This window comes from Prunus dulcis, chromosome 1 (assembly GCF_902201215.1).
Source record: "Prunus dulcis chromosome 1, ALMONDv2, whole genome shotgun sequence".
NCBI lineage: Eukaryota > Viridiplantae > Streptophyta > Magnoliopsida > Rosales > Rosaceae > Prunus > Prunus dulcis.
The window spans coordinates 33,668,528-33,694,568 of NC_047650.1; the positions used below are offsets into that span (position 1 = coordinate 33,668,528).

Genomic DNA, 26,041 nt, shown 5'->3' on the forward strand with positions numbered 1-26,041 from the left:
TATAGCTAGTTTTTAATAGCAAAATTTGTCGGAAAATGCAAAAATAAAAAATAAAAAAACGTACATGTTGGGGTTTCATGAATTTATGAGATCGAAAACTTTCTGTAACTGTAAATGTTCAGATGATTAGATCTCCACTCTGGCGTAGGGTTTTTCTTGTTTGACCGACACACATTTTGACATATTCTTGCTCCTTAAAACGCATAAAAGAGTATGTGGAAATTCATTCTTAATTTCCTGAAATAAACTTAATCATATACAACAGTTTTCTTGTCAGAAAATCAAAATGACAAAATGATATGTATGTTATAATATTGTTGTGTCCGGCCCCATATGAATATTATAATTATTTCAATTCCACGTTGCACCCTCAATTTACCCCCTCCTTGGCCCGTCTCCTCCTGTCCTTCCTTGGGAACTTACTTTCACGTGATTCTGAGCTTTCCAGTCCGACACCTGCTACCCCTGCGCTCCTCTTACATCCTTTTGTCACCTTCTGCAGTTCCTTGTTCTTCTTTCTTCTCATATTTTTATGTTCTCTGTAAAACACAAAACAAGGCACCCTCTGTTTCTTCAGTTCAACAATGCTCAAGAAATGGCAACCCCTTCTTTTGTCAACCATTGTTCTGCTCTCACTCTGCGCCTCCACAGTTTCTTCTTCCAGGCCTGCACTCACTCAATCACCCTCTGTCTCAGACGATGATGTTGTTGCTCTCCTTGCATTCAAATCCAAAGCAGATTTACACAACGCTCTTCCCTTCTCGTCAAACACCACCACCCTCCAGCTCTGCCGCTGGCCAGGTGTCCAATGCGCCCAGTCCAAAATAGTCCGTCTCATAATCCAATCTCAGAATCTCGGTGGCATTTTCGCACCCAACACCCTGACTCGCTTAGACCAACTCAGAGTCCTGAGTCTGCAAAACAACTCGCTCACTGGACCCATCCCCGACCTCTCTGGCCTCACCAACCTCAAAACCCTCTTCCTCGACCGCAACTCCTTCGTGGGTTCTCTTCCGCCTTCGCTCTCGTCCCTCCACCGCCTCCGAACCCTCGACTTCTCCTTCAACAACCTCACCGGTCCATTGCCCGCCTTTCTCATCACCGGTCTAGACCGGCTCTACTATCTCCGGCTCGACTGGAACCGGTTCACCGGACCGGTCCCGGCTCTGAACCAGTCTTCTCTCCGAACCTTCAATGTCTCCGGAAACAACCTTACCGGGGTAATCCCCGTCACTCCGACTCTTCTACGCTTCGGGCCGACGGCGTTTTCATGGAACCCAGGTCTCTGCGGCGAGCTTGTAAACAAAGAATGCCACCCCGCTGCGCCTTTTTTTGGTCCAACCCCAGCTCATGAAGCTCCACCTCCCACAAGAGCACTCGGGCAGAGCACTGCACAGGAAGTCCAGGGCGTTGAGTTGACTCAGCCGAGTCGAAAAAGGCACAGAAGAATCGCCGTCATTATTGGGTTCTCTTCAGGCGTCTTCGTCTTGATCTGTTCTCTTCTCTTCTTCGTAATGGCTTTGAAGAAACAGAGGAAACCTCAAACCCACCGGAAGACCGACATTGCGAGTCCGGCAAGCTCTGATGCGCATGCGGCGGTAGTGGTGCAACTAGAGGAGGAGTTAGAGCAGAAGGTGAAGAGGGTACAGGGGATTCAAGTGGTGAAGAGCGGGAGCTTAATGTTCTGCGCCGGCGAGTCGCAGCTGTACTCGCTGGACCAACTGATGAGGGCCTCGGCGGAGATGTTGGGGAAAGGCACCATCGGGACGACGTACAAGGCGGTGCTGGACAACCGTCTGATTGTGAGCGTGAAGAGGCTGGACGCCGGGAAGTTGGGCGGGACTAGCAGAGAGGTGTTCGAGAGGCACATGGAGGCGGTGGGCGGGCTTAGACATCCCAACTTGGTTCCTCTCAGAGCTTATTTTCAGGCCAAGGATGAGCGGCTCCTCGTCTACGATTATCAGCCCAATGGCAGCCTCTTCTCTCTCATTCACGGTAAATGCTCTGTTTTGCTCTGCTTCAATCTTCATTTTGCTTACTCGGTTGTGTTAACTCAGTTTGAGTTTGACCAATGTCTGATGCTTTGACTATTTTGTGAAGTAAAGAATTTGGGAAACCCAATAGGAAATGGACACGTAAGCTTTTTGGGTTATCATTAGGAGAATTGGATTATTAAGACATTGTGGTGATGCCATTAGATTTGGTTGTTTCTTGAGGTACCTTTTTCTCAATCAACGCCGAGAATCTTTGCTTTTGATTAAGACGACGACGTCGTTGGGAATTGACATGAATAATAATATATTGACCATATTGTTGGCTTGCTTGCCCAATTCACATTACTTGCTTAACCTTTTCTTCATCAAAAAATTGACAGATTTTGGATTTTCTCCTTCTTTTTCTTTCCCCCTTGGCTGGTTCCCGTGATTCCATATAGATACGATAAGGAAAAACCGACTGCTTAATTTGATCTGACTGGCCTTCTGTTTATATTTTCAATCCACCAACCCCTCAATCTATGTCATCAACACTCTTTGATTCGATAAATTTTGTATGCGTACGTAACATGGCCACATTGTTCGTCTCGTGTGGCGTATATGCTTAATAAATATACACATATTATATATGAGTAGATTATGTGTTGTTACTGCCACACTGAAAAAATCGTCCGTTGACTATGTTTTCTTTGTTTGAGTATGGTAATTTCTACACTAAAATTGTCAGTGCTGTTTTCCAGAGGGAGGGATTGGCATACATTACATCCATTTCCAAGTTATTGCTAATTAGCATCCTAAAATTAAGTTCCTTATAATGAATGTGCTACATGGGCACGTCCAAAATTGAACTGCAGGAACAAAATCCACAAGGGCAAAGCCGCTGCACTGGACATCATGCTTGAAAATAGCAGAGGACGTAGCACAAGGCCTCTCCTACATTCACCAAGCATGGAGGCTTGTCCACGGCAATCTCAAGTCCTCCAATGTCCTCCTTGGCCCTGACTTCGAGGCATGTCTCACCGACTACTGCCTCTCTGTTCTTGCCACCACCACCCTAACATCCGAGGAGGAGCCAGATTCTGCTGCTTACAAAGCCCCCGAGATTCGCATAAACTCATTGAACGATCACGATGATCATCAACAAAAGCACCAACCAACTTCAAAGTCTGATGTCTATGCATTTGGGATTTTGTTGGTGGAGCTTCTCACAGGGAAGCCTCCATCACATCACCAAGTTTTGGTGCCCACTGATATGGTGGAATGGGTCATGTCCATGAGGGAAGATGATCAGCATGATCAAGATGGGGAAGGCAATAGCAGGATGGGGATGCTGGTAGAGGTGGCCATAGCTTGTAGCTCAACATCGCCTGAGCAGAGGCCAACAATGTGGCAGGTGTTGAAGATGTTACAGGAGATTAAAGAGAGTGCATCCATGGAAGATGACAATGAATTAATGGACCCTCAGATTGTGACTGGTGTGCCCTAGCTAGTTAGGGTTACCGCTGTACCAAACTAGGAGTATTAATTAATTATTTTATAGAAAAGAAAATAGATGGAGCACACATGCTAGCTATATTATTAATTCTTACTTTTTTCTGCAGCATTGTTTGTGATCTTTACCTTTCATGTGCATGGTGGATGGAGGCACGTGTTTCTTCTTGCCCATTTGTTTTTGCTGCATTGTATATGTATATATGGTCAGTCTGGTAAGGACCACTCTTCTCATTCAGCTTTTGTCTGCAAGAAAAATGCCCTAACTGATAAGATATTGCACACTTTTGTGCTTACCCAATTTGAGTGGCATGTATGTGTCTAGAAGTTAGATTTCATAAACTAAGGAAATAAAATGCATATAAACTGAAGCCACAGGAATGGGCATATGCATATGATTGCTTCTTGTAATTTATAAACTAAATGATAAGGAGCCTATCAAGTTATAAATTCAATTGATGAAGGTAGGTGGGCATGAATGCAGTACATAACTGTGTTTCGTAATGGGCTTGTAATCTGAGTGGTTTAGAATGTCCTTCGTGCATCTGAAATCATGTGTTCAATTCCTATCCTGCACCGTGTTTAATTCCATTCTTTCCCTGATATCGCTAGTATTATATATAATAGTTTCGATCTCTTGGACCACAGGAGTCTAAGATATTGTGGTTACCCACCGTTGGATATTAATTCAATGGTTCAAAAAAAATTCTTAAAATGAGTGCAAGAGTGAGTGAACCGTTGAATTTACATCCAACGGTGAGTGACCACAAATCTCTTGGACCCTTGTAGTCCAAGAAATCAGAACTGTTATATATAATTAAAAAAGAAAAATTTAAAGAAAGAAAACTGAATGTGCATGATCGTTGAAAAATGTGTACTGGACTGGAAGCTGTTATATGGGTCATCCAAGGAAAGAAGCCCAAAATGTAAAGAGGCCTGGAAAAGAATGAGCTGAACTGAAGCCCATAACATCAAAACATCAGTCACTGAGACACGGCGATGAAGCCTACCGTAACGTGAAGAATTTGCTAGAATCGTCCAGTTTTCAGAGGTTCTTCATTTTTTACCAAAAATATATCAAAAAGAAAATCTGCAATCGGCGTACAAATATCATTAAGAGAACAGAGAATGACAACATGAACATGGACCGTACGGACGCGGAGATGATGGAGATGGAGACGACGGCGATTGGGCAGCCGGAGCTGCCGTCCGACGCCGGCCAAGGCGACGTCTTAAGGGACTTTCTCGCATTGGCTCGCCAGCTCCTCAATCAAGGCAAGCCATCGCAGGCCCTCCAAGCGGTAATCTTTAACTTCATCAAGTTTTTATTCTCTCCTTCATCACCTTCAATTTTTCTTCGGTTTGATTTGTATTGTCCATAGAAATGGAATGGCATTGATTTAATTTTTAATTTTGTGAGTTTTTAGCATCTCAAATCACTGAAGTGCTACTCTTTATTGAAAAAGAATCTCTTTCTTTTGGTTGGTCTTCTTAGGGTTTGTACTGTATTGCTAAAAGTGACTAGTTGTTGACAACATTGGTTCTTCCTATTGGATTTTCAAAACTCAACACGAGTGGCTGCCTTAAATGGTTAGATAGGAAAAGAGAATTATCTTACTTCCTATTTCCAGTGCCTAACCATCCATCCCTATAGTACCGAACAACTGGCAAAATGGTAGTGTTGGAAACTAGGATAGTTATGGAGTTTGGGGTTGTCATCCCAATTCCCAAATGTGAGGCAAACCCTAAATTTAATGTTGCATTTGTAGTCATGCATTTGGAAGAAAAGATTTGGATTGGAGCTTTTAGTGTAAATTGATTGAGCAACAATTTGAACACTTTTTACTGATGAAAACCAACTGTGAAATTGAACTTTTTTTCTAAGAAGCTCAATCTTTGGTCCAAAACCCCTCTAAGATGCATGGCGCTCTCCGAAGGTTCTCCTGAGAGTTTAGGGTTATCATTTGCTTATTCATCTAATCTTGCGTGGGGCTTTGGTCTGGTAAAGCCCTGTCCAGATGCGATCCTTGGGTACTTTTTGTTGTGTGCCTATATGGAGACACTCCTGCATTCATAATAAAAGCATTGAGCTGTTATGAGGAGATGACATATGTACGTTGTTGGAAGCCTTAAGAATCAAGAGGAAGCTGTCCATGGAGAACCTTCGTCACATACTAATTTAGTATTTGGAACAGGTTGTTATGGCAATGAGAACAAGAGGTGGGGATGAGGCTGTATTTGAGTCCTTACATCGTGCTCGTGAGCTGTACAGAAGTAGATTGCAAGAAAGCTCTGCTGTTGATCAACTAGCTTCTTTGTTTGCTGAGTGTGCAATTGCTGAAGTCCATCCTTCCAAAACTGAACCAGCATCAGGTGACGAGGGTGGCCCATCAGTTGGACTTGGACCTGATGCTCAAGGAACTTCTATACTAGCGGAAAGTGGCAGGATGCAGATTGTATTGGATGCATTTTCAGATGGGAGTAGCTTCATTTGTTTACAGTGTGGAGGTCTTGTTAGTAATCATCGCAAAGACAAGCACTATGCATATTGGTGTGGCCAAACTTAATGTGCACATGCATGGAGTGAATATAAGCCCTCTTCTGCGATGCTCCTCTAGATGCATATGATATGTGCCTCTGTTGATATGCATCTGCGATGCTCCTGATGCAGATTCTAGTTGCTCTTGATTCCAGCTTCTCTAATGGCCGCATTGTTAGATATTGACTCATAGGAAGCAGAACATATGAATATTTTGGTTTAGGATATGAAGATCTTGTTTCAGTTGGATTGGAGTATATTGATAAAATTTGTTCCCTAGTATGATTAGTTTGGAATCATGTAATACTTGTAGTAATCACACATTTTCACAAGGAAATAGTTAATGAACAAATTGGACAGATGATGTTGCAAACTTCTGTTTTCTTTTTGTATATAAATGGTGTTCTAATCAAGGCCGCCAAAGTATGATTGCATGCATGTGTCGAGAATATAAATGAAAAGGAAAAGAAAATTAAGAAAATGGCAGAGGAGCCTCTAGTTTGATTCAATGCCTTTGTTTTATTACAAATAGGCATACAAGAAGCAATCTTTCCAATAGAACGACTATAAGGCTTGCACAAAGAAAAAAAGAAAAAAAGAATCTACAAAAGAATTTCCCTTTCGTCGAAAACTGTGATGCAACAGAAAATGCTACATGGTGTCAAATGTTGTGCGTACACACAATAAACATTCTAAAGGCTTAGCCCAAAAAGTTACAAATTTGTCCTGGAAAAGGAAAAAAACGCAGACCCCTTTACACATATTTCTGTAACTTGAAGGATTTCCTCTCATGTTGTGTTGTTATTAACAGAAATGTACTATAACATCAGATGGCTCGATTTCTTCTTTCACCAGTATACCACCACTTGCAGTTTTGCACCGTTGGTGTCGTCTTCTAGCTAGCAGTATATCATCGGCAGCATCAACACAGCTTTACAAGATGCTCCGAGTGCAGTAACCATTGCAAAATTTTCGATAACAAACCTATGCTTTCCAAAATAAACTCATCCATGACAGTAGCAAAGATCCTCAACAGCTACTTATAGCACACTGCATTATTTTAAAAGTCAAAGTAGGTCAATCACTGTGCTGAACTATCCTGTTGAACGAACTGATCCGCAGTCATGTACTAGGCACTTACGAGATTCTCGAAGTGCCAAGTACACTTCAGAGATCCTACTGCTACAAAGTACATATTTCTACATTTTTTTCAGTTGTGTAACTGGAGATATTATTTGATACATATGAGATTCTTAATCGTAATTTTATGGTACCTGCACTTGATTCTCTGTTTTCCCATGCCATGCGTTGGGATGATACTTAGGTCAAAGATGAAATTTGGGCAACAATAGGCTGGTGACTGCAGAACATCACATCACATCTGACCGAGCTTGTAAACGAGGTTTGGCCCTCATGATTGTTTCATCACTGTGCCTAATCCATTCTGAGAGTCTCCAAGGCTTCTGCCATTTCCATTTGAATTGTACTAACCACTGGTGATGACTCCTCTTCCACCTCCATAGCTTCCCAGCCTGTCCTATAACTGCTAGTTTTTTTGTTGGCAACTGCCCGATGGGTACCATCTGCACTAACAGCAAATCCCGTTTTCTTAGTTTTCTTAGCTGAAAACAGAAAACAGGGCCCAATTCTATAATTGAAAGGAGGATGAAATTGACCTTTCGTGTCTGATCTATGAAAGCTATCGATTCTCTGACAGAGCCGTTAACAATTCCTGCTGTATATTTCAGCTGTTTTTGTGCTGGCACAGAGATTGGGGACAAGGGACCACTTGTGTCATCAGCACAGTGTTTCAGTGAATTGTGCGAGTTCCCCTGATGGTGGTCGGCCTAAAAGACATAAAGACATAAAAACAATCCTTCACATACTTGAGCCAAGCTTAAGAAGAGTATGAGAAGAAGCATTAGAGGAAATATCACATAATGACTAATATTCTCACCGAGGCTGATGTTGCCAATGCAGTTGCAACAGCTTGCTCTCTCAATTTTAGTTCCTTCTCAACTTCCTTTCTTCGTGTCTCACTCTGCCGCAACAAACCTACGAGTTCTTTGAGATGCTCTTTCATTTCATCCATTTCCATTTCTTTCTCCCATAATTGGCACCTGTCAGCATGTGAAATGATACTTAGAATTTCAACTGCAGAATTTAAATATCACTCACACGATAATTTGCAAGAAATATGCAACGTGGTAGTAAGATCTATTAAGTTGTGAATTTTCTAAAGTATACTTAAATATGACAGCATGATCAATTTATTTGACAAATTGGGTAGTAATATATAGTGATAGTGGATCTATGGTTTATGTTCATTAATTAATAAGCTAACTAATTTTGCAATACAACTGACATTCCTTGTAGAGAATGCTATCCCTTTTATTTTATGTCACCATGTAAATATTATTTTTTGGAAATTAAATTATTTGTTGGAGATTAAAAAATTTCTGATCTCTATCAGAGAGGCAATGAGCAGGTAAAAGTATGGATTATGAGGAACAGATATACACCTCTCCCACTGTGGTCTATCATCTACCCTTCTAAATCCAGTCCTACATGCTTCCAAGTTATCTTTACCAATTACATGCTAATATTTCTTTTTCCTTTTTACATAAAAGAGAGACGCCATAATATGTTGCAGACCTCCTAACTTGACATTTCTAAACCTTTTTCTAGTTTATCATCAAAATTTAAAAAAAAATGTTGAACAATGCCAGACTAATGTGTAGATATTCATATTGCACCTTTCACAACCATCATAGAACACCATAACAAAAATAAAAAGTAAAATAAAATCATTCAGAACACTAGGTCAAAAAAACACCTTGTATCTGCAAGAGAATTGAACATATATTGAAGCAAGTTCTTTGCATCTGCCATTGAGCGCAATTGGTTCCAACGTCCACGGTTGGTAAAGGCACGCTCCCGTTCTTCTGCCTCTGAAAGTTGCGATGCCATCGCCACAAGTGAGTTTGATGATATGCTAAGCATGTTCTCAAGTGAAGATATTCTGGCCATTCTTGCATTCGGTGACATGGAGGACACCCTGAACAAACAAAATACAGAAATAAACCACCAGAGAGAGAGAGAGACAGAAAAATATTTACATTCTACTATTCCATCTGTTTCATGCTAACCTTTTCATCAAATTCCAAACTATAAAACGGGAAGAAGACAGAATTATGTAGATATAAGTGTTTAATACGAAACATACCTGGCAAAGCCATTCTTTCCTCTTGGAGGACTAAGGCCCTTTGAAGCGAATTCGTTTAATTGCTTCAGCATGGCCAACTCTTCTGCCAGTGCAGCTCGTCTGCATATTACAGCTTTTAATTAATAAACTCTCCAATACTATATACAATTCAGTATTAAATGAACATATATTTATGCATACACTTGACTTTGTTTCTCATATTCATGACGAACTTCATGCACATTCACCATGACTTCAAGCTCGTGATCAAGCCACCGTTGTAAGGATTTCTCATTGCTCTAGTGGTGGAACTTGAGTTAGAAAGATTCAAAAATTCAAAGGGAAGAACATAAAACATATGGAAAGAAGAGGAAACAAAGAGCATTACCTGTAAATGTGTCCCATTTCCGTTGGCAACAGCTGGTAAAAGTATACACAATTAGAAAGTATAAATATTAAAGGAGAAGGCCCATGCTGTGAAGTGTGAAGACCCTATGTTATAAAGAAGACATTTCTTCTCAATTGAGGTAATTTTAGAAATTTGGTGATTACATATGAAAGTGAATTTAATCTTTCAATACCTCATCTGAGAGAACCAATGCATTTATGAATGCAATGGGTGTCCAGAAGTGCAGCCTTCAAACATTATAATATTATAATAGAAAACAAAGCATACCTGAGCTGTCACGAGCAGAAGATTTACGAGCTTCTAGCAATTCTTTCAGCCTCTTGGTAGCCATTGCAGCCTCTTCAGTCTTTCTTTGAAGAACCTGAAAGAAAGGACAGTATTCACTTCAACTACCATTATATTATGTTGCAACCATGGTCTTAGTGAATTTGTCCCACTTTCTCTGTTTATTAAGATATATCAAGTAGAGGAAATCAACTCTGCATACTAAAATGCCACAACTCTAGGGCCCATGTAGCTTGAAAACTCTCCAATATTATACTGTAACTCTCTCATTAAAGAGAAGCACCCATAACTTCTTGAAGATAGCAATTCAGATAATTTTCCCAAATTAGATTTGATCTTAATAAGGGAAAGTAACATGTCACAGGTTGGAATCTCAGAAGTTAATAATCAGAAAATTACATTGCTGGTCAGACTTAGCATTGAGATCTTTGAAAGGACAACTAAATAAATAGGCAACTGAGATATACTCACCATTTTCTGGCGTTGATTTAATGCTTGCAGCTTATGCCTTTCATATTCATTTCTCCTGCCCTCTTTCCGTAACTATTATAGTGAAAGTAAAACCAAAGTAGGGAGCATGAATTAATACAGGAAATCAAATTCAGTTCAGATAAGAAAGTAATTAAGACGTGGAAATGCTCATTTCCATCCTCTACTGTTATAGCATTGATGCATAAATACATAAAGTGCTAACACTTCATACAAATTTAAATATGCATATACTACTAAATATAAAGGTGATCGGTCTCTGTTTCCTGTTACAAAGGCCAATGGCTCTCACTCCTGCTAAAGATTAATAAATCATAATAAATCATAAAAGATATGGCTCTCACCACTGCACTATATTTATTTAATTTTATGTAAAATGACATGAAACAATAGCAGGAGCTTCAGACTTGTGAACTTCCATATAACTTCAAAAGTTAGCAGGACAAGGAAACAAAGGAAAAAAGTAAATACCTGCAGCAATTCCTTCTCTCGAGAGGCTTTCCACTGCCGAAATTGTTCTGCTTCTTGTTTTATCCTATGTTGCAATTGAACCTGGAATTTAAAAAAATATTGAATAATAGCAGTAGATGCAGAGAAAATATTATCCTTATTAAGACTAAACTATGAAGATATTTTAACAGCATGATGAGTCTAAACCTTTTGTGCCTTTATTGACTGGATTTCATCTTGCAGTCGCTTTGCTGCTTCATCACTTTTTTGTTTTTGCTTCAGTAGCTGAACCTGGCTCTCTTGTTTCTTCTTAAGATCCAGAATCTGATATGTAAACATTGTAAAAGATGAAACATTTGGATTACAAGTCCCCTGCTTATCCAAAGTGAAACAGCTTTCTGGTAGAAAAGTATGGTACCTGTGCCTCAAGTGCCTTTAACTTCTGGGAATGGACATCTTGCAATTTCTGTGCTTGTCCATCACTATTAGCAAGATTTTCAACTTCACCCAGCAACCGGTCCCTCTCTTGCTGCAGTATGAAACAAGTAAAGAACAACAAGTGAATATCAGTTCTCCCAAGAAAAACACCGACGAGTTCAAAGGCTTTAAGTTAACCTGCACAGCTCTTTTCTCATCTTCAAGTTCCATGATTTTCTTTCCAAAGTGCTGCTTGAGTGCCACAGTGTCAGAACCTTCAATAAACTTCATTTCCGACTGCACAGACGTCAAACGTAAAGTCACACATAATACCTGAGAAGTCACTAATGATGTTTTCATGTGATCCCAAACAATATACACACTCAGACCATACCTCCTTCTGCTGTAGACGTTTATTCAATTCATGCAACTCTTTGTCCATAGTATTTTGCAGAATGTTGTGCTCCCACTCTTTTGCTACTTCCTCATCAATTTCCTGGGAATCACCTGCTACAATATGACATCCTACACTATATGAATTTCCCCAACACTAAAGATGCATGTGGCTTATAGGTGCTCACATAGCTGCAGCTGATTTTATTGAGAAAATAAAATGTTGTCAAGGAAGTCCTAAACAGAGATAAGTGATACCTGTTATTGCTTCACCCATTTGGTAGTCAGCTGATTCTATACTTTGCAAACCCCTTTTAAGGCCATCACTTTTTACAGAGCACGTACTACCAACCTGAAAATGAGGTTTTAGATTAACAAATGTACCTGTCTAGCTGATTATATATGCCGAGTCCTACTTTAACGATAATTCACAACCAAAAAAAGTATAGATTACAAAGTGAAATAAGAAACGAAAACAAGTACAAGTCAAAGTCATATATATTAGTACTGGAAAGAAATAAGATTAAAGAACAGCGTGAATCTCTACTAAAGCGTGTAACACATACGTGACCATCTCTTTCCAACTGCTCTACACCAGTGCATTTACTACGGTATTCATGAAGTTCCCGACAAAGATCCTCATTAGCAGCTTCGAGCCAAGTAATCCTTTCCTTGAGAACCTACAGAATTCGTGAAATCGCTTAGAAATTGAAATAAATATATTAAAGAAAATAACAATTTAATCTATTCTTCTAGTACTAAAGAATTAATTGCAGTTTTATCATTTATTCCTTTTTTTATATATAAAATATCACCATACTGGCCACACAATGATGCAACTGGGGTAAGTCTAACCCTGGATGGAAGAATTCCAACACAACGATTCACAGAAGAGTAATATTAATATACCTGTATTTCATCAGAAGAAGATCCTCCTCCACGTGAACAAAGTTCAGCTTGCAAATACTCTAGTTGTTGGCGCATCTTCAGCATCTCACTGGACATGGGATCTCTGTTTACCTGTTACAATAAATCAGAAAAGTTACATAAATGACAATGGCACAAAGGCAGAAATCTGTACCTACAGCGGTAAAAACTAAGAAAATTATGAATAAGAATTTATTCTGAACAACTTACAATAGGCTTATTTTGGATATTGCGAGCACGATTTGCATACTTTAAAGTGTTTAGGGTTTCCTCAGCATTGATATCAGCAGGACTGATGCAGGCTGTATGACATAAGGAAAATCATGATAGTATCAAGTGGACAGACAGATCATGCCATCAGCAGATAGGGTTCTTGTAACATCCCTTCTGCTGTCATTAAACAAAATTGAACTTTCTACATTACACTAAACGGTTTTCAACAGCACGTGAGATGAATGAGTGGCAAGATGAGAAAGGAAAATTGAATTGACAATCAGATGTGAGAACTTAGATATATAGGACCAAACGAGAAAAACAAAGATTTGATAATCTCAGATTTATGACATTGCTTGCACAAACTATAAAATATTGAGAAGAAAAGAAGAAATAAGGTTTTAAGCCTATAGATGCAGGTGTTAATACAAATCGTTTCTTTTCAAAAAAAAAAAAAAAAGTCCTAAGGGATATTAGTAAGATCACATTCAGGTGACTTCTAAAAAAGAGATACATTCCATGGGGCATACCAAAACAAAATCAAATATGCCTAGAGCAAGCACCAAAATTTTTAACACGGGAAAAAGAAATTTAATAAAGTTACCTATCATAACAGTTCGGCTGTTACCACCAAGTGAGTCCTGCAAAAATCAACAGACACCAAACCACAATTAAACAACAAACACTGCTAAACATTTTCACATGATTTTGTCAAGAACATTTGTCACACGTTCTACCACAAGGTTTTAGAAATTTTTGAATGGAATCAAACCTGCAAAAGCCGAGTAAGTTTACTATCTCGATAAGGAACATGAACACCTTCTTTGCGCTTCTTCTCATCACCAAGTGCACTGATAACATTACCAAGTGCAAGAAGACCCTTATTAATATGAACTCCTGTTTAAGAAAAAAGTATATCCACATGAAAATGTATTACATAAATGCGCTTTAGACACAAAAAGTAACAAACAATATATTTACCTTCCTTAAAACGCAAACCATCAGAACCTGTCCTCTTTGCGCGCTCAGACCCAGCAAGATCTACCAAATGCAACTTGGCACATAGATATTCTTCGTTCATACTCTCGCTAACCCCGTTGTTGCCAGAACATGTCGGGTTGACCTTATGCATTTGCTCTAATGTGATGGTGAAGATGGCATGTGAACGGCTATAGACATAAGCATAAAAGGAACAAGTCATTAAACCCCGGGGACTTAATGCAGAACCCATCTTGATAGACAATTGAATCTCAGGAAGATTTTAACAAAACAAGTCAAAAGAAATCGAGAAAGGATTTTGGAAAGGACCAATTATTTCTCAAGCATTGAAAGGCATATAGCACATACGTTGTCTTTCCACATTTTACAAAAATTTCACAAGAAATAAGTCTTTTCACCTATGCAAATATATATTACCAGTTTGTATACGTTCCATAATTAAGGAAAAATACACATAACTTAAAAGGAAAAGGAAGGCCCATAAGTTACCTTGATTGATTGTTCATATTTGTACTCCCTGTTGCCCTGCTCAAAGATCCTTGTTCCAGGCAAGCAGCCATTTCTTTTAGCGTACTAACACTGAGTTCAGTGGATCCTGCCAGTGTAATAACACCATTTGATGATTCTCGAATTTGTATTGGTGGCTTTCCAGGGACTGTTACTTTCCCCACATGCCCGTTTGCACCTTCTGGTTTGCTCAAAAAACTAGGATCCAGCAAATCTCGTACTTCTTCTTTGAGAATCTTTGCATCAAAATATCCTAGTTAGATTTCACTAATGCAACACGGTACATAAAAACATGGAGAATGGAACTTTTACAACAAAATTAAGAATAAAACACCATAACAAACCTCAATAAAAGAAACATGCAACTGGAATTCAGTTTGATGCTTTAGAGTTTCGATTTTGCTAAATAATACATTCATAACTTGAGGGATAATTCCAGTTTGGCAACCATCTCTGAAACCAGTGCCCATGGTGTATGTTTTCCCAGAACCTGTCTGCAGTAGAATAAAAATGCTAACCCTTAGGACACTAAATTGCAAAGGGAGGCTTAACAAAAGACGGTAAACTGCAAGACATGCAACCTCAGCTCTCCATGGAAAATATAAGTACCTGACCATAAGCTAGGACAGTAGCATTATATCCATGAAACAATCCATCGACCAGCGGAGCAACACATTCTTCAAACATTGCAGATGACGGCGAACCGGTACTCCCGTAGACATTGTCGAAAGTAAATGAATGTGTGCCAATTTGTACCTGCACCATTGTCACAATCAGCACGTAGATTAAACATAAATACGCCCCATGGGTCCAAATTTGGTCCGTAGCACACGTCGGCATTGCTCTCAAGTGAGTTCAGAACTTTAGAATTTGATGAAATACGTCGGAACGCAAAACTGAAAACCAATGAATGTGATAGGCACCACATATTGCAGATACCAAATGAGAAATCACCAACAATAAATAAATAAATTAAGATTAACAAAATTTCCTTTTTTATTAATTATAATCCAAAACCATTTCTTTGCTTTAATTAGGACCGGACGGTGCTATGCCGAACAGAAAATCTGTCACCGGTCAAAATCTACGGCGTAAATTCGAGACCAAATAATTCCCCATATCAGCCAATCAATAATTCCCAATTGTGGAACTAAACAAATTACATGAATTTAAGGTGCTAATGTGAATCCTGATCCAAAATCAAATTGCCGAGTGAAGCATGCAATCCTGAGGCTTACTCAGTAAGCACATTTGGATCCAGATCTCCCAAAAGTTTGATTCTTTTTACTCAGTCAGCTAAAACTAGAGCTGGGTTAGCTCTAGATTAAAGCAAACAAGGAGAGAGAAAGAATGCACCAGAATGGCCATGGAGAAAAAAGTAAGACTTTTTTTTAGAGTGAGGTACCTGAGGCTTGCCGGGGACGACAGTGACGCAATCTTTACAGCCTTGGAGCTTCTCATCTCCGATGAGAGGCCGGATGTGGACCGCTACTTTCACACAGCAATCTTCCCCTGCTTCCATGGCTACAGCTACAGGGGAAGACAGCGAGCGAGAGGGAGAAAAAAAAGAAAGATTCAATTCTGAGGAGATGAGTGTGTATTTGAGATTTGAGAGATCAAACCGTTCTCATTGTCCGTGAATTTAGTGAGAGAATTGCAGACAGGGAAAGTGATGGAACAACAACAGCAACCAGAAAAGAAAGAATGAAGGAAGAGAGAGAAAGAGGCTCAGCTCAACTCAGCTCTCATTGGGATTTTCATTCAGGTCAGACTCTGTGTTTTTTGTGCTGTGAAGTGAAGAGTCATGAGAGAGAGAGAGAGAGAGAGAGAGAGTAAAAATAGAAAGGAAAGGGAAGGGTAGTTGGGGGAATGAGCGGGTAACTGCTGGGACAACCACCACTATCATTTTCCTTGCGCTTCACTGCACCACAACACACACAGTTCCCTTCTCTAAACTTTTATGTCACTCTTTCCCAAAATGCCCCTTCCTCCTTTCACAACGGTCTCTCACCCGGCCTTCCCCCGTAAAGGAAATTGTCCAGCTGTGATTTGTCCACCTCACCCATGCTTGTGTCCGCGTTATTACAAAGCTTGCCCTTTTCTGTTCTTTTGTGTTGTTGTGGCGTCGGACGGTGCCGTTTTGGCGCGGGAATTTGGTAAGGAAAAGCGACGGACACAGCCCACCAAGCCACGCTGCCACGTGACATAGAGTGTTGTAACTGTTATTAATTGGGGTTTCGTAAAAGGAAGAGGAGTTATGCTTCGATAAGTCGCCTATAGTTTGATCAACGGTAGCAAAATATTTAATAAAAAGAGAAATGCCAAGGACAAGTCACTCTGGCGTAAACAACTCTTGTTAGAATAATGTTTTGGAGAAATTGGTAGTGCTTTGGAAGCACAAGGTGAAATGTCAATGCAGCGTTAAGAATTCATCCAAATCAAATCAATCATAATACATGTATAATTATTAATACATACATTCTAAATATTAGAAAAACAAACCCTCATCCAACATAACATATCAAATTTTATGTGAACTCGTAACTTCGCGTCACGTTAGGACCACAAAATATAGGGCAAATGGGCAAACACGTCAAGTTCATCCAGAGAAAATTAGGGGAGGGGGCCGATCCAGTGTTGAAAAAAGTGATGGTAGAGAGGTATTAGGGAGGGAGGACCCGGAGGAGTAAAGCGAGTGGACGGAAGGACCAGTCCCACAAATTAGACAGTGCCAGCTGGTGGTCTCCCACATCACATGGCCTTTTAGTGTCCATAACCCTCTGGGCCCCACCCTCACTCTGGGGGTCAGAAGAAGACTCAGACACAACACACACTCAGACTCCGATGATGATGGCCCCACGATTTTGCAGAATTTGTAGCAGTTTGAAAAAAAAAAAAAAAAACCTCATCTTTTTAGTTTGCTGCTTTAAGGATCATGCTCTGGTGTGACTTCTTTTTTTAAAAAAATCCAGCTCATCTTGTTGTTTATGGTACTAGATAATAAAATCACCCAAAGTCTTGTTAAATTTCTTTGAAAGAAATGTGTCTCTCTCCACCTAAATTTTTTCCCCTTTGTATGCTATTGATTACAACTATTGTAAATGGTAGGCAAAGCCCTTGTGGTGGTTGCATTATTTATTAATTATTTAATTAGAGGATTTAAAAACAACTGTTAGGAGTAGATGAGCAAGAGCCATCAATGACATCAAAAGTGAGAGTAATTGAAGGTTTGCATTTCAATTTTAGATGGTAGATGCTAATACTTGTTTTGTTTTAATCAAAATTCACAAGGGTGAAACCATATCTGGAATTGGGATCCAAATATCCAATCCATATATAGAAGAAGAAAGAAAAAAAGATCTTTAAAAACAAAAATATTGTGGACAAGGAGGTCAGCTAGATTATCATACTCAGAAAGCCAAACAAATTTTTATTTTTATTTTTCTGGTGGGCCAAAGTTGGGATATATAATTTCATGTTTCCAGTTTTGTAGGAAGTTGCAGTACCAAAATTTTGACACAAATGAGTACATTGCATAATGTGGACAAATATTTCTGGTAAATTTCCAGCTTGCCAATATATCATATATACATGTTATATACACTTAGATTGAACTTGGCCCAAATTCAGAGCTTTCATTATTATTTTTCAACACACACTACCACGGTGATATGAAAGTTCGAATATGAAATTATTGATATGCAAGTTAAGGCAGCCAGAGCTTCCATTATTCAGAACTCTGTTGTTGTTGGGATTGCAATCCCTTTGATGCAGCAAAGGAATGGGAAAATGATTCCTGGGTTTTTTGGGGGGGTTCTTTTATTATTATTTTTTTCTGAAGTGGTAGACTGCAAGTTAAGCAAGCTGCTTCACACACCAATTGTTTCTGCAGAAATCCTTTATTCAGAATGAAGGGAAGCAAAGGAAAGGGAAAGCTGAAAAAATGATCACCAACACCAAGCTTCCTCTCTGTTCCAAACCTAACTTCCCATCTATTGAATTTTCTGAATTCGACCGTTAGCTTGGATGCAGACCAAGCAACTAGAATGAGGCCCCACTTTATATTTATATTGTATTTCATTTGTTTGTTTGTTGTGGAAGGCTTAAGTTTGTTGATTAACTGTGTAAGTTATCATAATCTCAACATTTATGTACCTACAAGATGATCTTCATTGACATCAAGAAATTAATGTTAGGCTTAACCAAATCAACTTTAAGGAATTTGAAGTTTTTGAACAACGTTTGCTTTATTGAATGATGACACTTTGACTACTAAAGCTGGAATTTGAGGCAACAAAAGCTTAAACCTTTTCCATTTAAATTAACTGCCAATATGGAAACAGCTCTGTATCTGATGTGTTCCCTGCAACCAAATCACCATGGCACTGTGTGTGCTGCACTGTACACTATTTGGTTGCTTATAATTCTGTATTAAACAAGGCACCGACTTGAGTGTTTGGGTTCATTTTAGTTTGATATCCGAAAGTTGGACCAGTAAGTAAGGCATGTTTCTTTTCCTTTTCTTCTGCAATGCTGAAGAAAAGATTTTAGCTTTGGGCCATCCAAATACCTTGCTCATAAAAAATTAAAAATAACTGTAACCCAATACTAAGCTCTCATTAGACCACATGATTTTGGGTTTTTTTATTTATTTGAAGTTTTTCATCTATGCTTCAGACAGAGGGCGCTTGCTGCTGCATATGTTGCAGTGTGTTTCTTTATTATATTCCCATCCCTTTTCCTTGTGCTTTCTACCATGTGGAGCTTTGCATCACATGCTTCCACCACCTTTACATCACACCATTATTCCCACACCTCCTTTTGATCTCAAGGTCCCCAATTTTTTCACTCTTCCCTTTTGTTCATTGATCATCATCACAAGCAATCCTATCTTGTTTTGCAGAATGATTAGCACTATAATTAAACAGATTTTGGACTATCTTACAGTCCAATCAGCCACTTCTTAGTCACTGAGGAGTGAGCAGTGACGTTGTTTAAGTACATTTGTTGAATTATGGTTTCATAGGAGAGAGAGAGAGATATGATTCCAAATTGCACAATTATTAAAGTGGCCCTCTTGTCTATTTCAAAGTGAATATGCAATCTAATTGTGCTTTCTTTTTAACAGTTGCTTGCAATCCATCATATCTTGTCTTGGATAAACTTTGCAATATTATGCCTCTAAAGCTCTCTCTCCCTCTCTGCATCGCCATATTCTAGCTCTGAGTGTAAAAAGCATTGAGAGTGGAGCAGACACAGCATGTGCTAGCTCTGAAAATTTTCATCATTAGCTTCCATCAAAATTTGGTCTTAATTAGTATTTCCATGATGGTTTTTTTTTTCTTTCTAAATGGTCTTAATACTAGAGCACTGTGCCTGTCTTTAGGTGGGTTTTGGGATTATGTTTATGAGTTAAGATGGGCAAACCCACACTTTACTGACTGGTATCCATTCACATTAAAATGTTAAATGATTGATGACGCAAATTTGTTGCTTTTTTTCTTCTTTCGGTGGGACAGAGAAATTGCACAACTGGAATGTGCTCTTCTAATTTGTAAGCCAATGACTCGTTTAATAGTGAGAGCGTTATATATGACCCTTAGATGAGATTCTATCTCTTAATCATTGAATCAGACTAACCAACTTGATCCAATAGCTAACCAATTTGATCCAACGATTAAGAGCCTTACTTAAGAACATATATAAGGCCCTGTAGAATTCTTGATAAGGCAATAGCAATTTTGGTCCTCCTTAAATCTTATTCAGGACATGACTTTTCAAGTTTAATCACTTTAATTGGTGCCAAGGTCCTGGCTTTTGCCCCGACGAGGTTCAGCATGCAATGGTGGTTCCACCAAAGCCTGGACAGAGAAGGCAGAGGCTGCATTGGTCTAAAGTTGCCCAAAAGATTTTCAGTTCAGGCTTGGTGGACGATCTGTTCTCCATAGGGTCATTTTGGGCCAACATTTTTGGTGTTATGGAGGCCCAAAGATCAAATGACAAAACCAACTAAACGGGAACAGCCCAACATATCCACCTTATACGGTGGGATCAAATTAGCCAAACCATCGGCAAATAAATATGCTTGATTCTTGAAAGGCCCAAAATCTGTTTTTATAACTTCCACAACAACAACAAAATTATAAGTTTTCATGCTAAAGTTATCTAAAAATACTATCAAAAGAACCTTACCGAATCGAACAATAGGTGAAACTGTAAAAGATATATATTGGGTTATGAATCATATAAACAACAATGCATAGTCCACTTTCATTTTTACAAAGGAAATTCTTATTGACATTTTAAAATAGTAATCATACACTCGTACAAGTGCAATTTCATGTTTCCATTTTTGTACAAGTCATAGAGCTCAGCCTCAATGAAATTTCCTGTAAAATCCTACATTCAACCCCATTCTCATTTCAAATCACAAACTTCACCTCTAATAACACCCTATATCACCCTGCTTACCAACATAAATGGAAAGAAAAGACCAACATTATGATGTTGGGTTTTATTAGGAATAATTTAGTGTCACAGCACTTTCATTCACATGATATGGACCTCACTTTTTTATTTTATTTTACGAGGACCATGGTGGAGTGACATCTTTATATTTATAGACGCACCATGTAATACGATGAAATAACACAATCCTTCAAATTTAAAAAATTTAATTGTCTGCCAAACACTATAATAATAATTTAGAAAAAATAAAAATAAAAATTTGTCTGCCAGACGAATAATCAACGTGGTTGACCCTGTCCCTCATTTTCATCTGAATCTGAGAGAAGCGAAGGGCGGGGAAGAAGAATCACAATCCTCTTCCGTTTGCTCCGTTGCAGCGTCGCCCTCAACTCCTGCCATCTCCGCCCTCTCAATCGTCAGGTACTTTCAGTCGTCTCCTCATTGTCTCTCTGTATTTATCTTATACTTAGACGACTGATTATAACGATGAAGAATCGAATTTTTGGTTAATTTCTTTTTGGAGGCAAGTGACTTTAGGGTTTTGTTAGCTTTTGGATCTCATTGATAAATCACCATGCTTTCCTGCGAAATATATATGTGTGTGTGTGTGTCCAGAATAGATTTGCATGCAGAATTTCGAATCTACTCTACTAGTTTTAGCGCATAATAATTGGAAAGCTCGATGGGCTTACTTTGAAGAACTCTTGTTGTGGCTTGCCTCATCGTAGTGAGCTGAACTATTGTACAATACAATCGTGGAATGACCTTGTGATTCTGTAAGTTTTTGTTACTGAATAAGTAATTAGTGAATAACGGTATTCACTGCAGGGAAAAGGTCTCTGTGCTGCCTATGGAAGTGCATGAGTTTCTACACAAGTGATGCTTGAAGCCTCTTTGCTAATTGAATTGAGATATCGAGTAAAATGGCATCAAGTTTTCTGAACATAGTGAATGCTACTTTAGATTGGGTGACAGCGACTTTGGATGCTCCCTCTTCTCGAGCTATTGTTTTTGGAGTTCCTATTGGCGGTACTAGCTTCTCGAGATCCTAATAACTGCTTATTGCTTACCAACGTAAAATAATGTTTGTGCTGAACAAAGTTTTGTTTATTTGGCCTTTTTCTTGCAGGACATTTATTTGTAGAAGTTCTTCTTTTCTTAGTCATTGTTTTTCTACTTTCCCAGAAAAGTTACAAGCCACCTAAGCGGCCTTTAACAGAGAAGGTTTGTATGAGAGATTGCAACCCTTTTGTCTCCTTGAATAGTTATCTCTTTGCCTGCACCCCTTATTTTATTTTTCAATTTTTCCAAATGAATGGTTTCAGTTTCTTTGTTAATTAACAAAGTAAGGATGGGAGAAGTGCCGAGGCATTGTTATGTCTAGATTATATCCGTAGTGGGGTTTTTATGAAAAAATATGCATGCGGACAGATTTAGCGTTAACCTTTTGTCTCATTGAATGGAATTTGTAGTGATGCCACTTTACATGTTTTGTGCTTATCACATTTTAACTTTCCCTTGAAAAGGTTTAGTATGGTATGCTTCTGATTTTTATCTGAGGGGTATCCTGGTTTCTTAATTGAACTTGGCTGGTGTATCTGATATCTGTAGGAAATAGATGAGCTATGTGAGGAATGGGTTCCTGAATCTCTTATTCCTCCTATCACGGAAGAGATGCAGTATGAACCCCCAGTGTTGGAAAGGTGAGTGAGATTAGTCCTAATCTCGTCATAAAATGATCTCCATATTTTTGTGGTCAAAATATATGCTTTGATTTGTATGTACCTTTTTCCAAATTTCTTGAAAATAGAGTGAGATGAGTTCCTTTAACAATAGTGTGTGTTTTTCCCACACAAAATGGTCCTGGATCTTTTTCTACATGTTTTACCCTGGTGTCTAATAATTTTTTTCCCATGTGAGGAAGTTTTGGTGTTCCTTGTGTAAGCAAAGCATTTTAGTGGATTTTCTACAATTCATATTCTAAGGTTTTGGGTGAAAATTGAACAATGTCTTCATTGTTCTAAAGATTTCTGCTAATGAGTGGAATTTTTTCAGTGCTGCAGGGCCACATGCAATAATCAATGGTAAAGAAGTCGTGAACTTTGCTGCAGCAAATTATCTTGGATTGATAGGACATGAGAAATTACTTGTAAGGGATAGCTTTTCAAATTACTGATATACTTTTTCTTCATGAACAATTGCTTAAATAGAGCATTTATAGCAGTGTCTAATCTCAGGAGTCATGTACCTCTGCATTGGAGAAATATGGTGTTGGTTCCTGTGGTCCTCGTGGGTTTTATGGAACAATTGGTATGCCTCAACTACCATGAGATAAAGTATTGATGTTTTTTTTCTTTTCATATATTTAATATTAGTTTTTTATTTATTTATTTATTTATAAAGGTAGACAACTCGCAGTCTATTTTATAATTTTTATTTCATTTTATTTTGTATCAGATGTTCACCTTGATTGTGAGGCAAGAATAGCAAAGTTTTTGGGAACTCCTGACTCAATTGTCTATTCGTATGGACTGTCTACCATGTTCAGTGCAATTCCCGCATTTTGCAAGAAAGGAGATATTATTGTTGTGTGAGTATGCATAATATTGTTCATTTTAAGTATTCCAGTCTCTTTTTTTTTTTTTTTTTTTTTTTTTTTTTTTTTTTTTTTTTTTTTTTTTCGTGTTGTAGAACTTGTTTTGTTTAGTTGAAGAGTTTGTCATGAAAGGAAAAAATATGGATAACATGGAAAATGTGTTATACTTTAAGCAAATGCTTGAATCTTTTAATTGTTATTATGGTTCAAGATTAAGGCCTCTAAAATTACTGAAGAGTTACTCGTGAACCTTATGATTTTACTCTAGTCTGCGTTGATTACTTGTTTTCCTCTGTTTCTTTGCTTGATTTAAGAACTTTTATTGAAATATGATGCCCACTGGTTTTTTATTGTATGACTTTGTCTAGATACATGGAGTTCAATATACTTAAGCTTTGTTTTGATATTTTTGAAGTACTATATATGTATGTGAACTTTCTGGTGCTATACTTTCCTGATCCTAGCATTCATGGAGCTTATGCTGCTAAAAAGCTTTCTTGAAAATTTCTGTTTAAATATGAATTTACATGTAAAGCGGTTTATGTTTTTCCTTTTCTAGGGATGAAGGAGTCCATTGGGGAATTCAAAATGGTCTATATCTTTCTAGAAGTACAATTGTGTACTTCAAGCACAATGACATGGAATCTTTAAGAAATACTCTGGAGAAAATCACTGTGAAGAATCAGCGGGCTAAGAAATTGAGGCGCTACATCGTGGTTGAAGCTGTGTACCAGGTATCTCAGTCTATTAAGTGTATCAAATTTCATTTAATTAATTATGGTTTTTATATTAGCGGCAAGACGAAAATGCAATTTAAAAGCAAGGGCTATTTTAGAAATTGAACGAAGTGTCTTTTTAGCCATGAATGTTGCCATTGGCATGTTAGCATTTTGTCCCGAGTTTTCCTGAGAATTGAAGTAGCTGATGCAATTATAAGTATGCTGATTCCTATTTGGAATATTATTGACTTTTATGTATTTATTATTCTAATCTAAAATTTGCAGAATTCTGGCCAAATAGCCCCCTTGGACGAGATTGTTAAATTGAAGGAGAAATATAGGTTTCGTGTTGTATTGGATGAGAGCAACTCATTTGGTGTGCTTGGAAAAGCTGGAAGAGGTCTCACTGAATTCTGTGGGGTTCCGGTATTTTTCAGAAATCTTTTTTTTTTTTTTTTTTCAATCTCCCTTAACTGTTGATCTATTATATGTTTGTGATTTCTGGTGGTGTGATATTGCAGGTAGAAAAAATTGATATTATTACTGCTGCAATGGGACACGCATTGGCCACAGAAGGAGGATTCTGCACTGGAAGTGCTAGAGTCACTGATCACCAAGTATGGTCATTGAAATTTATGAAACTGAATTTTGGTTACTGGAATTTATACTACTAACCAGTTAGTAGATCATCATTGCGCTGGTAGATGCCACACTTGTATGTACATGCAGACACACACACACACACACTTTATTAAATTTTTTTCTCTTCCAAAATCTCCAAAACAATAAAATTTTGGGGTATGGTCTTTGGCAGCGATTGAGCAGTTCTGGGTACGTCTTTTCTGCTTCTTTGCCCCCATATCTTGCAAGTGGTGCCATTACTGCCATTGATGTCCTTGAGGAAAACCCTGATCTGATAACAAAGCTGAAGAAAAACATTGCTGTATTATGGAAAGGTCTGTTCTTGGTCTCCTCTTCACATGCATAGTTTGTTGCTTTGTATTCCTTATCTGGATAGTTTTCATCACTGTGGTTTACTCATCGATGATCAATTGCCTTGGCATCCCTGTTACTTTGGTAGATCATTTACCACCTGCCTTACACTGTGATGCTCTTGATTGAGAAATGTGCTGTGATGTTCAGGTTTGTCAGGTATACTTGGCCTCTCATTAGCGAGCAATCCTGAATCACCCATTGTTTTTCTTAGACTAGAGAAGTCAACAGGTTCCGTGAAGAGTGACCTACAACTCCTTGAAGATATTTCTGACCGTGTAAGTAAATGGTTGTATCTTAATTACACTTAGCTGAATAAATTTCTGCTACTCTTATTTCTTATTCACAATGGTTGTGGTTCTGCAGTTGTTGAAGGAATATTCCATTTTTGTGGTGACCTCCAAAAGGTCAACCCTTGATAAATGTCGTCTGCCCGTAGGAATTAGATTGTTTGTTTCTGCTGCCCATTTGGAATCTGATCTGCTCAAGGCATCCGAATCGCTAAAAAGGGTTGCAGAATCGGTGCTGAAGGATCATATTTGACTGGTGGACGCCTGATTTCTCTCGCTTACACATGCACTTGGACAGGATCTGGATGCAGGAGCACACCCAGTGTCTTTGTGAAGATGCCCTTCGATGGTTGAACAGTTTTGTAATGCAGACTAACAAAGAAAGGCCTTCGAATGTGGATAATTTATGCGATAGAGATATGATTAAATTAAAATTGCAGTGTTTTTTGTCCCTTTTTTGACATGTGAAAAGTCAGTCTAGAACACAGGTGTATTTTTTATTTGTTCGCAATGCCGTGGAAATTTTCACGTCACTCGTGTACATTTGTTGTTCTTGGTGCTGTCTTATGAATTCTTTACCCTTTTAGTGGGAATGAAGGAAATATCAATCATTCTACCTTTTGGATATGCGAATGTGTTAAGGCATGACTCTGTTAC

The 26,041-nt window shown here is 38.5% G+C and overlaps 4 protein-coding genes across 6 annotated transcripts; 3 read left to right on the top strand and 1 right to left on the bottom strand.

The window, feature by feature from the left end:
- Positions 1 to 329: 329 nt before the first annotated feature.
- Positions 330 to 3,786, top strand: LOC117623599 (probable inactive receptor kinase At5g67200). Its single transcript, XM_034354651.1, has 2 exons — positions 330 to 1,995; positions 2,849 to 3,786. The coding sequence occupies exons 1-2, from the start codon at positions 585 to 587 to the stop codon at positions 3,478 to 3,480; spliced, it is 2,043 nt and encodes a 680-aa protein (XP_034210542.1). The 5' UTR covers positions 330 to 584; the 3' UTR covers positions 3,481 to 3,786.
- A 694-nt stretch (positions 3,787 to 4,480) lies between these two features.
- LOC117623631 lies at positions 4,481 to 6,401 on the top strand. Its single transcript, XM_034354685.1, has 2 exons — positions 4,481 to 4,786; positions 5,681 to 6,401. Exons 1-2 carry the CDS (start codon positions 4,622 to 4,624, stop codon positions 6,050 to 6,052), a joined length of 537 nt encoding a protein of 178 aa, XP_034210576.1. The 5' UTR covers positions 4,481 to 4,621; the 3' UTR covers positions 6,053 to 6,401.
- A 95-nt stretch (positions 6,402 to 6,496) lies between these two features.
- Positions 6,497 to 16,217, bottom strand: LOC117623610 (kinesin-like protein KIN-4A). 3 transcript variants are annotated; one of them, XM_034354668.1, is made up of 26 exons: positions 15,724 to 16,217; positions 14,928 to 15,074; positions 14,663 to 14,812; positions 14,301 to 14,554; positions 13,794 to 13,981; positions 13,585 to 13,709; positions 13,417 to 13,453; positions 12,810 to 12,901; positions 12,582 to 12,692; positions 12,239 to 12,352; positions 11,931 to 12,024; positions 11,674 to 11,789; positions 11,478 to 11,576; positions 11,281 to 11,391; positions 11,070 to 11,186; positions 10,884 to 10,964; positions 10,395 to 10,466; positions 9,906 to 9,999; positions 9,618 to 9,649; positions 9,431 to 9,528; positions 9,251 to 9,349; positions 8,861 to 9,082; positions 7,982 to 8,144; positions 7,701 to 7,871; positions 7,299 to 7,607; positions 6,497 to 7,074 (listed from the first exon to the last, which is right to left on the bottom strand). In XM_034354668.1, the coding sequence occupies exons 1-25, from the start codon at positions 15,838 to 15,840 to the stop codon at positions 7,395 to 7,397; spliced, it is 3,117 nt and encodes a 1,038-aa protein (XP_034210559.1). In that variant the 5' UTR covers positions 15,841 to 16,217; the 3' UTR covers positions 6,497 to 7,074; positions 7,299 to 7,394. The 3 variants fall into 3 exon arrangements, with proteins under 3 accessions (XP_034210559.1, XP_034210569.1, XP_034210551.1); XM_034354678.1 differs by having other exon boundaries at positions 11,674 to 11,786; positions 15,724 to 16,192; XM_034354660.1 differs by having other exon boundaries at positions 11,674 to 11,804; positions 15,724 to 16,192.
- A 4,797-nt stretch (positions 16,218 to 21,014) lies between these two features.
- Positions 21,015 to 26,011, top strand: LOC117623647 (long chain base biosynthesis protein 1). Its single transcript, XM_034354686.1, has 13 exons — positions 21,015 to 21,206; positions 21,615 to 21,815; positions 21,916 to 22,010; positions 22,398 to 22,489; positions 22,842 to 22,935; positions 23,024 to 23,096; positions 23,244 to 23,376; positions 23,942 to 24,116; positions 24,387 to 24,527; positions 24,623 to 24,718; positions 24,916 to 25,057; positions 25,245 to 25,372; positions 25,461 to 26,011. Exons 2-13 carry the CDS (start codon positions 21,710 to 21,712, stop codon positions 25,635 to 25,637), a joined length of 1,452 nt encoding a protein of 483 aa, XP_034210577.1. The 5' UTR covers positions 21,015 to 21,206; positions 21,615 to 21,709; the 3' UTR covers positions 25,638 to 26,011.
- The last annotated feature ends 30 nt before the right edge of the window (positions 26,012 to 26,041 follow it).

Bases quoted from the DNA above. Each gene is read 5' to 3' on its own strand.
- LOC117623610 (XM_034354660.1), bottom strand. From the start codon at position 15,840: ATGGAAGCAGGGGAAGATTGCTGTGTGAAAGTAGCGGTCCACATCCGG. The intron at 13,454-13,584 runs GTTTGATTCCAT...TGATTTTTGCAG, and splicing joins AACTTACTCGGCTTTTGCAG to GACTCACTTGGTGGTAACAG. The intron at 11,805-11,930 runs GTATCACTTATC...CATATAGTGTAG, and splicing joins AATGGGTGAAGCAATAACAG to GATGTCATATTGTAGCAGGT.
- LOC117623631 (XM_034354685.1), top strand. From the start codon at position 4,622: ATGAACATGGACCGTACGGACGCGGAGATGATGGAGATGGAGACGACG. The intron at 4,787-5,680 runs GTAATCTTTAAC...TATTTGGAACAG, and splicing joins CATCGCAGGCCCTCCAAGCG to GTTGTTATGGCAATGAGAAC.
- LOC117623647 (XM_034354686.1), top strand. From the start codon at position 21,710: ATGGCATCAAGTTTTCTGAACATAGTGAATGCTACTTTAGATTGGGTG. The intron at 23,097-23,243 runs GTATGCCTCAAC...ATTTTGTATCAG, and splicing joins TGGGTTTTATGGAACAATTG to ATGTTCACCTTGATTGTGAG. The intron at 23,377-23,941 runs GTGAGTATGCAT...TTCCTTTTCTAG, and splicing joins AAAGGAGATATTATTGTTGT to GGATGAAGGAGTCCATTGGG.
- LOC117623599 (XM_034354651.1), top strand. From the start codon at position 585: ATGCTCAAGAAATGGCAACCCCTTCTTTTGTCAACCATTGTTCTGCTC. The intron at 1,996-2,848 runs GTAAATGCTCTG...ATTGAACTGCAG, and splicing joins CCTCTTCTCTCTCATTCACG to GAACAAAATCCACAAGGGCA.